At 55.2% G+C, this 14,034-nt stretch overlaps 1 protein-coding gene across 2 annotated transcripts in view; it reads right to left on the reverse strand.

Annotated features, from left to right (window-relative positions):
- The window catches only part of PDE2A (phosphodiesterase 2A), a 64,829-nt gene that overhangs the window by 15,220 nt on the left and 35,575 nt on the right, over nt 1-14,034 (reverse strand). For both annotated transcript variants that reach the window (XM_041730155.1, XM_041730156.1), the window contains 3 exons: nt 12,840-12,928; nt 5,382-5,491; nt 4,489-4,544 (listed from right to left, as the gene is read on the reverse strand). In XM_041730155.1, the coding sequence (XP_041586089.1) occupies nt 4,489-4,544; nt 5,382-5,491; nt 12,840-12,928 (255 nt within the window). The remainder of the gene's footprint in view (nt 1-4,488; nt 4,545-5,381; nt 5,492-12,839; nt 12,929-14,034) is intronic.

Here is a 14,034-nt window from a genome sequence, read left to right on the forward strand (position 1 = left end):
ATGCATCTGCTGTGCCTAAAGGACTCGGGAGGAAGGATGAGCGAATGCATGAACTGGAGTGATAAAGTGCTTGCCCTACATGTATGTGATTCTCACCAGCCCAGGAGGCAAGCTTCCACTCTGCACATGAACCAAGGCCCAGAGAGGTTGAACTGCCTTGCCCCTGGTCACACAGCAGAAAGTGGCAGAGTCTGGGACAGGATCAACCATCCCCTCCCCTTTTCTGCCCATACCTTCCCCAAGCCAGATCCCCTCCCATCCCTCCCACTCCCCAACCTCCATCACCCTATCCCACTCCAATTTCCCTGTGTCAATCATGAGGAACACCCTTAGCGCATCTTATATATGTTGTAAAAGCTCTTCTCCCAACCCTGCTTGGGCACTTGGAAGGAGGGAGGGAAGAAGAGAGAGCCCTGCCAGGCTCCCCACCTGCGTCACCAGCTTCCTGTGCCTACTCAGGGCTTCTCACCACCTGCAGGGCTCCCCACAGTGCCTGCACTGGGGTCCCTCCTTTATCCTCCCTCCCCACTCAGCAGCCCCCGCCCGCCTCTGCTCTAGGTCCCCTGCCTGGAGCAGATGGAGAGGAGGAGCCCAGCGGGTTCTCAGAAAGCACACAGTCTGGCTGGGGCGGAATGGAGTGGGGGATGCAATTGGTGGGGTGCAGAACCTCATACCTGGGGACGTGGGAGAGGGCAGACTGGGTGGGAACCTAAGGGTTGTGGGGGATCAGAGGGGGAGGGCATCTAAGAACTGGTGCTGAAGTATGGGGACGACACAGGGAGCCTGAAGAGACGGTATGGCAGACAGGAGACTGTCCTGGCAGTGCGGCTAGTAGGTGGCATGGGGATATGAAAACCAGGGCAGGGGTAGGATCCATGGTGCCACAGAGGGAAGAACCTTGAGAGCAAGGCTAAGGAACTGGACTTTAGCTTAATTGTACTGGGGATCCATGACAGACTTTAGCATCTGTAGACCAAAGATGGTGTCGAAGGTTAAGCTCTGGAAGAAGTGCCACCACCGATGACCCCCACAGGAAAGGATGTTGAAAGGCGGGGGGCATGGTTCATTTGTGTATGGCTTTCATAAACATGTTGGTATTTTACTGTTAGTAGGTGGGGGAGGTTATCCTTCTTGTTCCTTCCACCTGAACCCATCTCTCAGGAAAAGGGAAGATTCGGACCCCTCTGGGTCTGTGGGGACAATCAGTTGCTGGGTTGGCAATATAGTTTGGTGCCAATACAGAGCTGGGAGACTGAATGAGAGCTTCAGAAGGTTGGAGACAAAGACATCCTTCTCCACCCACTGGACCCACCCCACCCCAGCACATGCTCCTGGGCTGCCTCAGCCCATCCCCACCCAGCATGTACACATTCTCCCAAAAAACCTCAGCACCCGCCCATACACTCACTTTCCCATGGAGATGCTCAGGCGTGTGTGCACGCACATACAGAGTATAGTCCCAGACTCAAAGATATCCACACACCCACACAGCATATACACCATCCATATGTGCACATTGGTACCTGTACACAGGATACCTGAGTTCACATACCCATGAGCCATGCACACACTTCTGCCCCCCCCCATATGCAAACATACAGTCCCCAGCACTCACACATGGCTTTTTACTCACCAACAGGAACACCACTGCCACCTACTCTTGCTAATCAGGGAGTGTGTCTGGGGCCCAGTGGAAACACTCAGTAGTGGGCACTGGGGCTATAGAGAGAGTTGAAAGTCCAGCACAGCCCCACACCCCTCACCCTCACCAAGCCCAACATGGCTAATTGCAAGAACACCTCATCCTCATGTAAGGAGCTGGTGAGGCGGCACAGCCGGAGGGAAGAATGGGCACAAATCATGCATCAAATGCCAGAGACCAAGGGCCGCCCACTCCTGGGACTTATTATCCCAGAACTGAAGAACAGAGCTAAAGACTCTTTCCACACAAAGAATCTGCAATCAAGGCACCTGGAGCTGCAAGCCGCAGAGGCCCAGCACTCCGCCAGGCAGCCCTGCACCTGGCTGGCATATTCTTCCACTGCCCGCATCTATATCAGGCCCCACTATTCCTTTCAGGCTCCCCGTTTCTTTGCCAGCATTTGCTAACATTCGCAATCCTAGCCTTATTTTGCACTCTTGCTTGATGCCTTTCTCCCAACCCCTCCGGACTGTATGGACTGTGAAAGCGGGGCTCAGTCACTGCTGTTTGCAGCACCTAGCATACAATGCCTGGCGACGCTCAAGAAATATGTCTTCAGTTGATAGATGGGTGGGTGGATGGATGGACAGATGGAAGGATGGATAAATGGATACCAAGAGCAGAGACTCAGAGAAGGGAATGGGGTTGTTGAGGATGTAGCTGTGAGTCAGCCCTCCCAAAATATCTGCCCTGTGGCAGCCCCTTTACCCTTTGTACCCTCTGCCTCAGGATCTGGTTGCAGCTAGGAGGTAGGGGGCCACCTGTGCTGCCTCTGAAAAGATGTGAGATCCCGCAGGACAGGATCTCTCAGATGCATATGCCTGCATCTGGGAAAGGGTGTCCTGGGGAAGTGCATTTCTACCAGGCTTGGAGGAGAGGCAGACTGTGAATAATTTAAGTACCTTTGGAGAATTCTTTTTTTTAAAAAAAGGAGCTATTCATTGCTCAGGGTCTTTGAGGAGGTGGGCAGATAGTTGTCAGGAACCTCTCCTGGCAACCAGAGCCCCAGATAGCATCTTGCTCAACAGCATGTATCCCATACCTCAGACTCACTGGGATCACTCTTCTTCCAACCACCCTTCTCCCCACCCTGCCTTGGCTCATGCTGTTTACTCCACCTAGAATATCCTTTCCCCTCTTCTCTGCCAGTGGACCTCCTACCTATGCTCCAAAGCCCCACTCAAGTGCTACCTCCACTAGAGGCACCCCTTATTGCTCCAGCCTCTGCCACCAGAGTACCTGCTAGCAGCATTTATTTCATTTAGCCACTGGTAGTCCAAGGCTGTGCCTGCCTTCCCCCAGATGGAGCTTCTAGAATACAGTAATGGGTCTCACTTCTCTGGATGCCCAGAGCAGGGTTTTGCTAGGATGCACTAAGTTTAAGTAATGTGACTCACCTCCCCCCCAACAGCACACAAAACCTATACACCCAGGCCTTTCTCCCCCCTCCAGGAGAAGATAGAAACCTGGGCTCCCCGCCCAATCTGAGCCCAGGTGAGCAGCAGTCATGGCAGCCATCCTCCTGCCCACAAGATGAACAAACTCCAAATGTCCCTTTTGCTGCAGTTGCTTGCCTTCTGGCCCAGCCCTCACTGTCCCTCCCAGACTCTGCTCCCTCAGCAGAGGTGGGCGCCCGAGTTACCACCGCCCACTGCCCACCTCCGCCCACTGCCCCGGCCCTGGTCCTCTTCCAAGCCACCAGCTCTGGCCCAGATTGGGACCAAAAGAGGGAGGGAAGCCTCGCTGAGAGCTCTGTGCCAACAGCAGATCCGTCCCCTGCGGGAACAGAAGCTGGGGGTGGGGAGCAGCTTGCGGGAGAAACCAAGGGTGCGGGCGGCTCCCTCCGCGGGCAGATGGGGCGCCGGAGACCCAGCCAAGCACTCCTCCCCGCGGCCGCCCCCCACTCCCACTGCCCTCCGGAAAGGTCAGGCGCCTCGGAAACCTTTAATTCTGGCTTAATGAGCTCGGGAGGAGTCCCACGGGCACACGAGGACCCACTCTTCATCTGTCCGCGCCCCCCGGGCTGCTCCCCACCGAGGTGGTGGCGGCCTCGGTGAAGCCTACTCCCAATAATGGCCATTTGGGGGCGCCAACCCTCGGTCCCGGGGACAGGACAGTGATTGTGACCGCTCACCCCCCAGCCCCGCCAGGCTCAGCCGAGCCCTGCCCCCGGAGCAGAAAGCCCGTGAGCTGCGCCAGGGGGCAGCAGAGGGCACGGGGGAGCCCCGGCCTGGGTTCCGGCCTGACGGCCCCCCTCCCAGGCAGCGCATCTCCCCTTCCCCTCCATCACCCCCTCCAGGAAGCCCTCTCCGCCCCGCCTCTGGCGTGGGGCTGCAAGCTCTCTCAGGCAGCCCCTCCCGTAGCCCCCCCTCCTGCCTCCGGAATCTGACTGGCCGTCCCACTCTCTATTTGTTAGCACCCCCGCCCCTCTACACCCCCCCCCCCCGCCCCTGCCACCGCAATCCACCCTTCCTCGGTGTCTCTAACCCGGAGGGGAGGATGCCAAAGAGGGAGCAAGGGTTTTACTTCTAGCTCACAGGGGGCTGAGAGGTGCAAATGGGGCTTGTGCACGTCTCTGAATGTGGCTAACCAGGCCAACGACTTTGTCCTGACCACTCAAGGTAGGCTGGGGTGTGGGGAAGCCCAAACTCCTCCCAGGCCCCCATTTCCCCGACTCCGCCCAGCTTGCTGCTCTGCACACACACACACACACACACACACACACACACAGGCTCCATCCACTGCACTTGCTCTGTCTCCCCCAGCCCACCCCACACTGTTCTTACCAGGATGACGGCCGCCACAGCCCCAGCCTCCTTGTCCACCAGCGGCATGACCAGCACTGAGGGGGAGAGGGCAATGAGGTGGTCCTGTGGGGCCAGTGAGGCTCAGAGATACAGAGCCAAGCCCCAGGGAGGGAGACAAAGACACAGACAAAGAGGCTGGGACAGAGACACAGAGAGACCCAGAGACCCAGAGAGACAGGGGGTCCTGAGGCAGCAACAGAACAACCACAGCAATGTCCCCTGCATGGAAGGAAGCCCCCTCACTTCACAATTCTCCTGTGACCACCACCCCCAGCGACCCTGAGAGGGCAGGAGGCAGGTAAGGCTGAGCACCCCTATTTTACAGATTGGGAAAGTGAGGTCCAGAAAGGGGAAGTGACTTGCCCAAGATCACACAGCAAGTCAGGTCTCCTGACTCCCAGTCTTGTGCACTTTCCACATCGAGACAGAGGACAGAGACCTAGAGAGGCTGAGACACGAGGCAGAGAGACATGGCGGACAGGGGGTGTGGAGAGGAAGAGAAAGAAAAACAGAGACAGTGACAGAGAGAGCATGACAACAACGCAGCCCATCTAGCAATAGACACAAGCACACGATCACTGTGGCCACTGGCCACTGAGCCCTCGTATGTGCCAGGCCCTTAACATGCATTATCTCATTTGCTCCTCCTCAAAACACCCCCTCAAGGTAGGTTCTCTCATCCCCATTTTACAGATCAGGAAACGGAGGCTCAGAGAGGTTAGTAGCACAAGAGGGAGAGAATTAGAGGATTTGCTGGAGACACAGGCAAGAGAAAGATGGAGACAGAGATGAAGACAGGGATAGAAGACAGACGTGATCTCGGGAGCAGGAGCACAGTCCCTCCCTGCCCCTGCCCACTTCCCAGTCCTTACCTTGGCTGTCAGGAGCCAGTGGAGCCACCAGCCTGGCCAAGGGCTTCCCCGGCAGATTTGAGGGGCCCAGTCCATTGCAGCCCAGCCGCTTCCGGGAGACCACAGCCTCTCTGAAAAGAGGATGCCATCCCATCTCTCAGTCCCTCGATTAAAAAGGAGCAGACCCCAGCCTGGGGACGCACAGCAGGCTGGACCCTGCACATCTGCAAGGATCTAGACAATTTAACCTGCTGTAGGGTGGACACAAATAAAAGAGATGGGAACCCTGACCTGACCACGTAGCATCTGGCTCCTGGTACCTCTTGCTGGTGGGTGTGGGCCTAGTGCAGGTCCCCCAGAGCAAATAAAGCAAGGACTCAGAGCTAGGCTGCCTACATTAAATCCTGCTGTGGCTACTACTTGACCTTGGGCAAGTGACCTACCTCTCTAAGCCTCCCAGGGAGACAGAGTGTGGAGGAGAGTAGAATCCTAACCAACACCATCCTCAGAAAGCCATTCTATACACCTGAAACTAGTGTAACGCTGCATATCAACTATACTTCAATTAAAAGAAAAGAGAAAAAGAAAACATTGTAGAGCAACCTTCAGTGCTGAGCACAGGAGGACTCCAGAGATAGCTGTCCTAACTTGAGTTTATCCTTCACTCCCTATGTGCCATGCACAGTCCAAGCAACTTCTATAGATTAACTCAGAATTCCTGACAATCCTATGAATTCAATATTATCATCATTTTCCATTTGCAGGTGGAGAAAGTAAGGCACTGAGAGGTTAAGAACCTATCCAAGGTCCCATGGCTAATAAGTGGTGGAGTCAGGATTTGAACCCAGGCAGTTGGCACCAGAGTCCATACTGTTTTTTTGTTTTGTTTTGTTTTGTTTTTTTATGACAGAGAGAGAGAGAGAGACAGGCAGAAGGAGAAGCAGGCTCCAAGTAGGGAGCCTGACGTGGGACTGGATCCTGGGTCTCCAGGATCACACCCCAGGCTGAAGGTGGCGCTGAACCGCTGGCCAGGGCTGCCCAGAGTCCATACTCTTAACTAGTGTGCTAGAATCTTTCTAAAAACCTGAGGGGGCGTGAGCTTCCAACAGGATTAGTGTGAATGGGGGTAGGTGTGATGAAGGGGGCAGGGAGGAGAGATGGCGTAGGAAGAATGACTTTCTATCTGCCCTCACCACACATACCACCCTTCCCCTGGCCTCTAGCTCTTCCTGCTTAATTAAGTGCTTGATTTTTCACCAACTGTCACTCCCTGATGATTAATTGTCCTGGGTTCCTCATCCCTCATGCTGCCTCCACTTAATTGTGTTTGTAGGAACTGCCTGGCCTGAAAAGAAGAGAAGCCTGGGGGGCATATGGGGTCACTCAGGGGAGCCAAGCAAAAGCCAGTTGAGGAAAAAGAGAGGGGGCGGCCTACAAGTCTCCTGATCAGGTCACAGCTTCTAGAGAAATTGAGGACAAAGAGGTTAAGCATCTTGGTAGAGATCGTGCAGTATTCTGAACTGGATCCACTCCCTCCCGGTCTCTTGGTCTAGAATCTACAAGAACCGGTGGTACCTCCTACCCTCTAGCCCTCGCACTCTGGACCATTAGGCTCCTAGAGTGCTAGGCTCCGGTTCTGCGCTGTCCAACCATGCCAATTCCTTCCTCATCCTAGGAAGGAATAGGAATCTAGGGTGGCAGGAGGGCAGTGCAGCCATGTTTCCTGATGACTAAATTGCTAAAGACTGGGGCTTCCTGGGGGCAGGTGCCTTCCTTGGTGACCCCCCAGGCAAACCCCTTCTTGCTGAGCCCATGCAGCCACTTGGCTTCCTGCAGTCTGGTTTTTGGGTGACCACAAGGTGGCGCTGGTCTCTATGTTGCTGGTCAGTGAACCTGCCGCTTCATCCCACTGACCCCTGACTCCCCCATTCCTACCATCCCAACCCCCTGCCCTGACCAGAGCTGCCTTGGCCTCATCCCCTTTCTCCTGGGGAACCCGATAAAGGAGTCTGCCCTCAGCCTTTTTTCTTTTCTGCACAATACTTCTTCCTCTGTGCTCACAGCCCCATGACTCCCCAGCCCCCACTCTCATGAACTCCTGACCCCAGATAGGACCCCGGATACCCCAAGGCCTCCTGGAAACCTGCCCTAGATGTCCGTGACATTGTCAAAGGCACCCAGTCCCAATCTGAACTTGTTCTCTCCCCCACAGAAAGTGGCACAACCACCCATCAGGTCCCTTTAGCTTGTCCACAAACTGTCCTTAACTACCTCCTCTTCCTCACCTCCCCCCTTCAATGGGTGAATCACCTCCCATGCATCTCTCATAACTGTCCTGCATGGAATTAGTGTCAGAGAAAGCTTCCTGGAGGAGGCGATGCTGAGTTGGGTCCTAAAGAACATGCAGAGGTTATCGAGGCTGAGGAGAAGGGATGTGCAAGCAGGGGGAACTACATGTGTAGAGGCTCAGAGGAGAGAAAGACCGTGTGTCTGCTGGATTGCCCTACTGCAAGGAGGTTAGTGTGGCTGGATGGCAGGGAGCAAGGCTGCAGAGGGCCTGGGGAGCCGGGTGTGATCCTGAGGGCACTGGGAGCCCCAGAACAGACTTGCATAGGGGGAGGTAAGGGGCAGGTTTGCTCTCAGGTTAATCTGTTTAGCTGCTGGATAAAACTCTCATTAGACAGGGAGGATCTGAGAGACTGGAAATGTCCTGGTAATGAGAGCCTGTGGTCTCAGGGGTCCCAGGACAGCAGCAGACTGTTGGGCTGGGGCAGGTCAGGCCTTGACTCTGCCCAGATCATTCATGGAGCCCTGGTGCCTCCAAGAGGACTAAACCCTCTGGAGTCCCCGCACCTTGGCACCTTGCTCTGCAACCTGCCCTACCTGGCCAGGCCACATTCCACAGTCCCAGGCTGGTCTACGCTGGGCCATGCTCATCCCAGCCCATGCCCATGGGAGCCCTTTCCTCAGCTGCACCCTTTCCAGAACTGTAGCCCCTCTGGGGGTTTTAAAGACAGCCACAGACTGGAAGGGCAAGGGAAGGAAAGTGCCCAGGCTGAATCTCCCCAACTGAGATGGGGGTGGGGGCTGTGTCTATACTCCCACCCCAATGGTTCCTGACTCAACTTAGGACCTTGTGCCCTGCCACATCTTCCCTCCTGACTCCTCTATCCTCCTGTCCCAGCTGCCAGGCCGATGATGGAGGGTTAGGGGACTCCACACCCAGGGGCCAGCTGTCCAGGCTGAAAGCTAATGACTCAGCCCCAGTGCCTGGGTGGTCATGGCTGCCCCAGTGACGATAAAGACAGATGGGCACAGAGTGGGGAGAGGAACGGGCGTGGACTTTATGACAGTTCCGTCCCTTTAACAATTATTTGTTTAGTGGCAAGAGTAGAGAAAAAGGCTTTCTGTAGGTAGGGTCAATGGCCTGGAAAGAGCTGAGTGCCCAGGCCCCCTTCCAATCCTCTGAGCCCCTTCTCTGGTGAGGCCCCATCCCTCTTACAGAGCACACCACCCCCTACCTCCAGGGGCCTCAACCTCGCTCTGACTTTTCATCTCTCTTGGAGACAAATTATGATCTGGGCCAAGACCTGGACCCTCTTGTCCCCTGTCCTCTCCCAGAACGTGAGACTCCAGGGATGGGAAGAGACTATTCCTTGTCTCCCCTGTGACAAATCAGAGGGACCCACAGATTCTGCAGTGAAAGAGGACCCGGTCAGCTCTGAGGAAGACATTTCTCAAGGTGGGGCACCAGGACCCCCAAATGGTAGCAGAGGGAGACAAGCAGCTGGGCTGGTGTGGGTGATGCTGTCCCTTTGGCAGCTGAAAGGCCCCAGACTTCACGCTACACCCAGCAGCGGATAGTGAGAGGCTTCAAGATGGCAGGAGACACACTAAGAGGAGGCAGGCGGGCGGGCTGGGGACTGAAATAGGCTGGGGGATTGAGGAGGCACCAAGATGAGGGAGCTGACTTCCAGGAAGGTCCCACTACAGACAGCCTTCCAGGAGGCTCTCCCCTCTGGGCCCTGGAATTCAGAGCTGGCCCAACCCTCACCCAGGGCAGTGTCCCATCTTACTGACTCTCAGGAACAGATGGAGGCCCAGAGTGGACCCTTGGCCTGGTGGTCACAGCCACTACTTCCTGGATCCCAGGTCCCCCAACTCCCAGCCCATTGTTCTTCTTGTGGAAAGACCCAACCCAGAGGGAGGCCACTGCGGCCCAGACACCTTTTCTGGAAACTGGATCATTCTCAGTGCTGGGGGAGCTATACGGCAGGCTTCCTAGAACACTTCCAGCTGGGCCAGGGTCGTGTGAGATAAGGGAAATGTGGCTGGATGAATGAGATGGAGCCACACAGGGAAGGACTCTGCTCAAGAGAAGAGGTGTGACCAGCATGAGGGGGTAGGGAACCCAAAACACAGTGTGGAAATGAACCTGGGCCCCTGTGAGCCATGGAGGGGATGGGGTGATGGCAGGAGGGGCCTCCCCATCCCCCTTGGACTATCTCCCCTGCCACTGTCACACCACACCGAGCACATCCTCTGCCCCTTCTTCCTGGGCCTTATCTGTCTTTATGACCCACCTCTATTCACACCTGCTGCTGTTTCCCAGCCCTGACGGCCCTCCAGGGTTTCCTGGAGCGGTGCCCCCTCCACTGGGCACAGCCAGAGGCTGGAGCTGCACCTCAGCCTGAGGCAGCTGCCCAGTCTCCTGCTGGGGCCCAAATCACAGGGGTCACCATTGGAAAGACCCTTCACCCAGCACCCTCACTTTATAGAAAAAGATGGGAGCCAGAAGGGAAGGAGTTTTCTCAAGGTCACCCCAGTGAGGACATTGGGACCTGGGGGTGGAGGGTGACCAGCAACCACTGAGCTCCGACTTGTGCCAGGTCCTGGGCATCCGTCATCTCATTACATCAAAAGACAGGGCCTACTGTTATCTCTGTTCTAGAGAGAAGAAAACAGATTTGGAAGCGGATACAGGGAGGCAGGGATGGGCTAGACCCCAGGCCTATCTGACTCCCATTCCAGTGCTCTTTCCTCTTCCACATACCTAGCTAGGTCTTAGCCCTGGCCTTGGAGGTAGACTCAGCACCAGACATGGGCAGAGGGGGCAGTGATGGAGCGCAGATTTCAAAAGAGAGGACTGGCCTAAACCTTCACTCTTAATCCTTGCTGGCTGAATAAACTGTGATCTCTGTGTCCCCTGGGATGTGCGTGCATCCCCTTTTGCCCCTTGTCAGGCTCTTCTATGGCTCCTGGGGTTTCTGAACCCTGTCTCCCAGCAGACACCTCTTCATCTCCACTGAACTCTGGGCTAGTTGTACTGGAACACTCACTTTTAATTGCCTTTTTAATTTATTTTATTTTTATTTTTTAAAATAAATTTTATTTATTTATTCATGAGAGACACAGAGAGAGAGAGGCAGAGACACAGGCAGAGGAAGAAACAGGTTCCATGCAGGGAGCCCGACATGGGACTCGATTCCAGGTCTCCAGGATCATGCTGCCCTGGGCTGAAGGTGGTGCTAAACCGCTGAGCCACCGGGGCTGCCCTCCCCCCCCTTTTTTTAACCCTGTATCTTTTCCAAAAGCTTTACTAGGTCTGGAGTGGGGGAGGGGGCATTGGGGAATACTGAGAGTGCAGAAGATCTGAGACCTCTCCAAGATGCCTGGACCACAGACACCCCCCGCCCACCCCATCTCACAGCAGAAAGCCTCAGGGGAGCATTTGCAGGTTCAGAAGGAACAGAGCAAACCCTGCAGGGTGATCCCCTCCTGCCTTCTGAGCTTATGGCCCTGCATCCCTCTCCCAGGAACACCTCCCCAGTCCACTTGAAGGAAACTTCCTGGATGGAGCAAGCTCCTAGGAAGCAAAGTTCTTAGCAGTAGGGGTGCTGGCTCTGAGGAGAAAAGTGGATATGATAGCATTATAGCATTCTTTTTCCTCAAGATTCCAAAGACCTGTCAGCCCTATCCTGCCATCTCACAGATGGGGCAGTAGAAGCCAGAGAGGGGCATGGCAAGCTTGGTTCACACAGTCCTTGAGGGAAGCAGTCATCAGGAGATGCTGAATGGGACAGTATCACCTACCACCCATCCCATAGGGGGACCAAATGGGAAAGCAAGAGGTGGGAAGGCTCTGGGTTGTTGGAGAGGCACCACCCCTTCCCATGAGGAAGGGCTAGAGAGAGATCAGCATCTAGGAATCCAGAACTCCAAGTGCCAGGAGGGGCCTCAAGACCCCTGGCATCCCCAGCACCAGGACCTCGGGCATCCCCAAACAGCAATTTTTTCCCATGGCCTCTAGGAAAAGAGAGTGCCTTACTGGCCTCAGCTACTACCTCAAAAAGCCATTATCTCTGAACCACTTGGCCTGTTGGAAAAGCCTTCCCCTGGGGAGTGGAGTGCTGCCTTCTAGTAACCCCCACTGATGTCCACTCTGCCCTCAACTCCTGACCTAGAGCTCCCCAGGCCCATGATGGCCCTGCAGTGCTTCGAAGGCAGTGACCATGTCCTCTGTGACCTGACCTCCTCTGGACCAGCACTCCTGCCTGCCAACACTTTCTCATCTGACAAGTTCCACTTCCCCTGACTGTCCCCTAAATGGCCAGGAACCAGAAGACTGTGTCCCAGGCCTGGCTCTGTCTCACACCAGGTCTGAGGCCTTGGACATGTCTCAGGATGGAAGATAAGGAGGCTGACTTCAATAGGCTAGGAGGCATCAGGGGACCACAGAGCAGCGAGCCAGGTGTGCCTACCGTCAGGGATTCCAACATTCTATCCTGCCAAAAACAAAACCAGACACTTAGCATTTCTAATGGATGTGGTTTTAAGTGCTTGTGTTAAACATTTAATCCTCGCAACAACCCTATGAGATGAGTACTATCATTATCGCCATTTACAAACAGGATACCTGGGGCCCAGGGAGGAGGAGCACCTTGCCCTAGATTATACAGGTAGTAAAAGGGAACTGGGACTTGAACCCAGGCAGTGGGGCTCAGAACCCACAGCAGGACACTGTCTCTGATCCCCCTGTGCTCAGACACAGGGTTGACACCACGTGCTCTTGCAGGTCTAACATTCTATGAGTCTGTGAGAACCTCCCAGGTGGTTCTCATAGCCTGCTGGGGTTCTAATGATAAACTGCAGCCCCGCCCTTCTGAGACTGGGCTCTGAGGAGACTGTGGCACTTTAGAAGAGCTCTCTAGGTTTCTAGAAGAACACCTACCAGTTGGTACTTCCCCTGTGCTGCCCACTGCCCCAACACAACACAAGAAAAGACATTGCTTCTTCCCTCTATGGGGAGTCAGTGACCCAGCCAAGGACCCCCAGCTGGCAGGGAAGCAGAGGGCAACTGGATGGGGAGAGTCAGACTGATTGGCTTTGGAAAGTCCCCTCCACCCCCCACTCTCCACCCCCCACCCAGGCCTGAGATACTTGATTGTATGAGAGACAATGGGATACAGAATGGCTCACCGGACTTTCCCTTCCTGGGGCAGCTCGTGGGGGGGGTCCTCACACACCAGCCGGGACTCCCCATCCGGTAGGTAGGTGTAGACGGTCTCCTAGGACAGAAGGCACTGGTGAGATCCTGCAGAGAGCCCTCCCAGCTGCCCTGTCCCAGCCCAGAGAGGGATCTGGGTGATAAGGTCACAGACCCTGTGGCCGTGGGCTCAAGTAACTGTTTTTACTCCCCAGGGAATTCTAACGGGCAGCCAGCATGGAAACACTCCTTTATGAACTCACACTTTACCCTTCCTCTTGGAGGGGCTCTGGGCAGGCAGTGACCCATGACCCTGCTGGCTTTCCTTGTCTATCACCCCAAGTCCAAAGTGCCAGGGAGAGAATCTAAAAGACTGAAAGTGTAGACAAATCCCATCCACCACCCGCCCCAAGGTATTTCCCTGCTGTGCCTCCAGCCTCAGCAAACTATAACAGTGGTCCATCCAAGGCTGTATGGCAAGAGGGGGCTCAGAATGCCCTGGAGGCTTCCCTCCTACCTCAGAGACACAAACAATTCTACAAGAAACTGCACACTGTGACTCAAGCCAGAAGGACTTCCTGGAGGAAGTGACCTTAAAGCTGTAATGCAGTGAAAATTAGACACATTTGGGGAATGAAGGGAGGCATAGAAGAATGGCTTCTGGGCCTCGGCTGAGTAGCAGATAAGTGTAAAGAGCACAGAGCATTTATGGAACTGACAGTGGAGGCAGGGGGCACAGGACGTGGCCCTGGGGTCAGCAGGGCCCATAAACATAGCTGAGGGGAGGCTGCTGTGAGTGCTGAGAGGTAGGAGCAGGTGCATATTCTGGAATGATCACTCCCTAAAGTGAGATCAAAACTCTATTCAAAGTTGTCAAGTCTTCAGCTTGTCAATGTGCCTTCCTCAAGGGCCCAGAGCCGTCTTGACATCTTGGCCTTGGTTGTGGGGCACAGAAGTGGTTGCCCTCCCCGACGTGAGTAAAAAGCCACATTCCTTCCAAGCAGGACTGGCTAACCCGAGGGATCCATAGTCAACTCCCATCACCCCATCAGCACAGCCTGAGCGAGTGCCCCACCGCCCCGCATGCTGGGTGCAGAGGGAGACACTGAGGCCCAGTGCTGCCCAGCAGAGACCGTGCCCCAGTTGGGGGCACCCACATGCCCAGCTCAGTATCCTGAGGGGCACTGT

The sequence above is a fragment of the Vulpes lagopus genome, chromosome 15, assembly GCF_018345385.1.
Source record: "Vulpes lagopus strain Blue_001 chromosome 15, ASM1834538v1, whole genome shotgun sequence".
NCBI lineage: Eukaryota > Metazoa > Chordata > Mammalia > Carnivora > Canidae > Vulpes > Vulpes lagopus.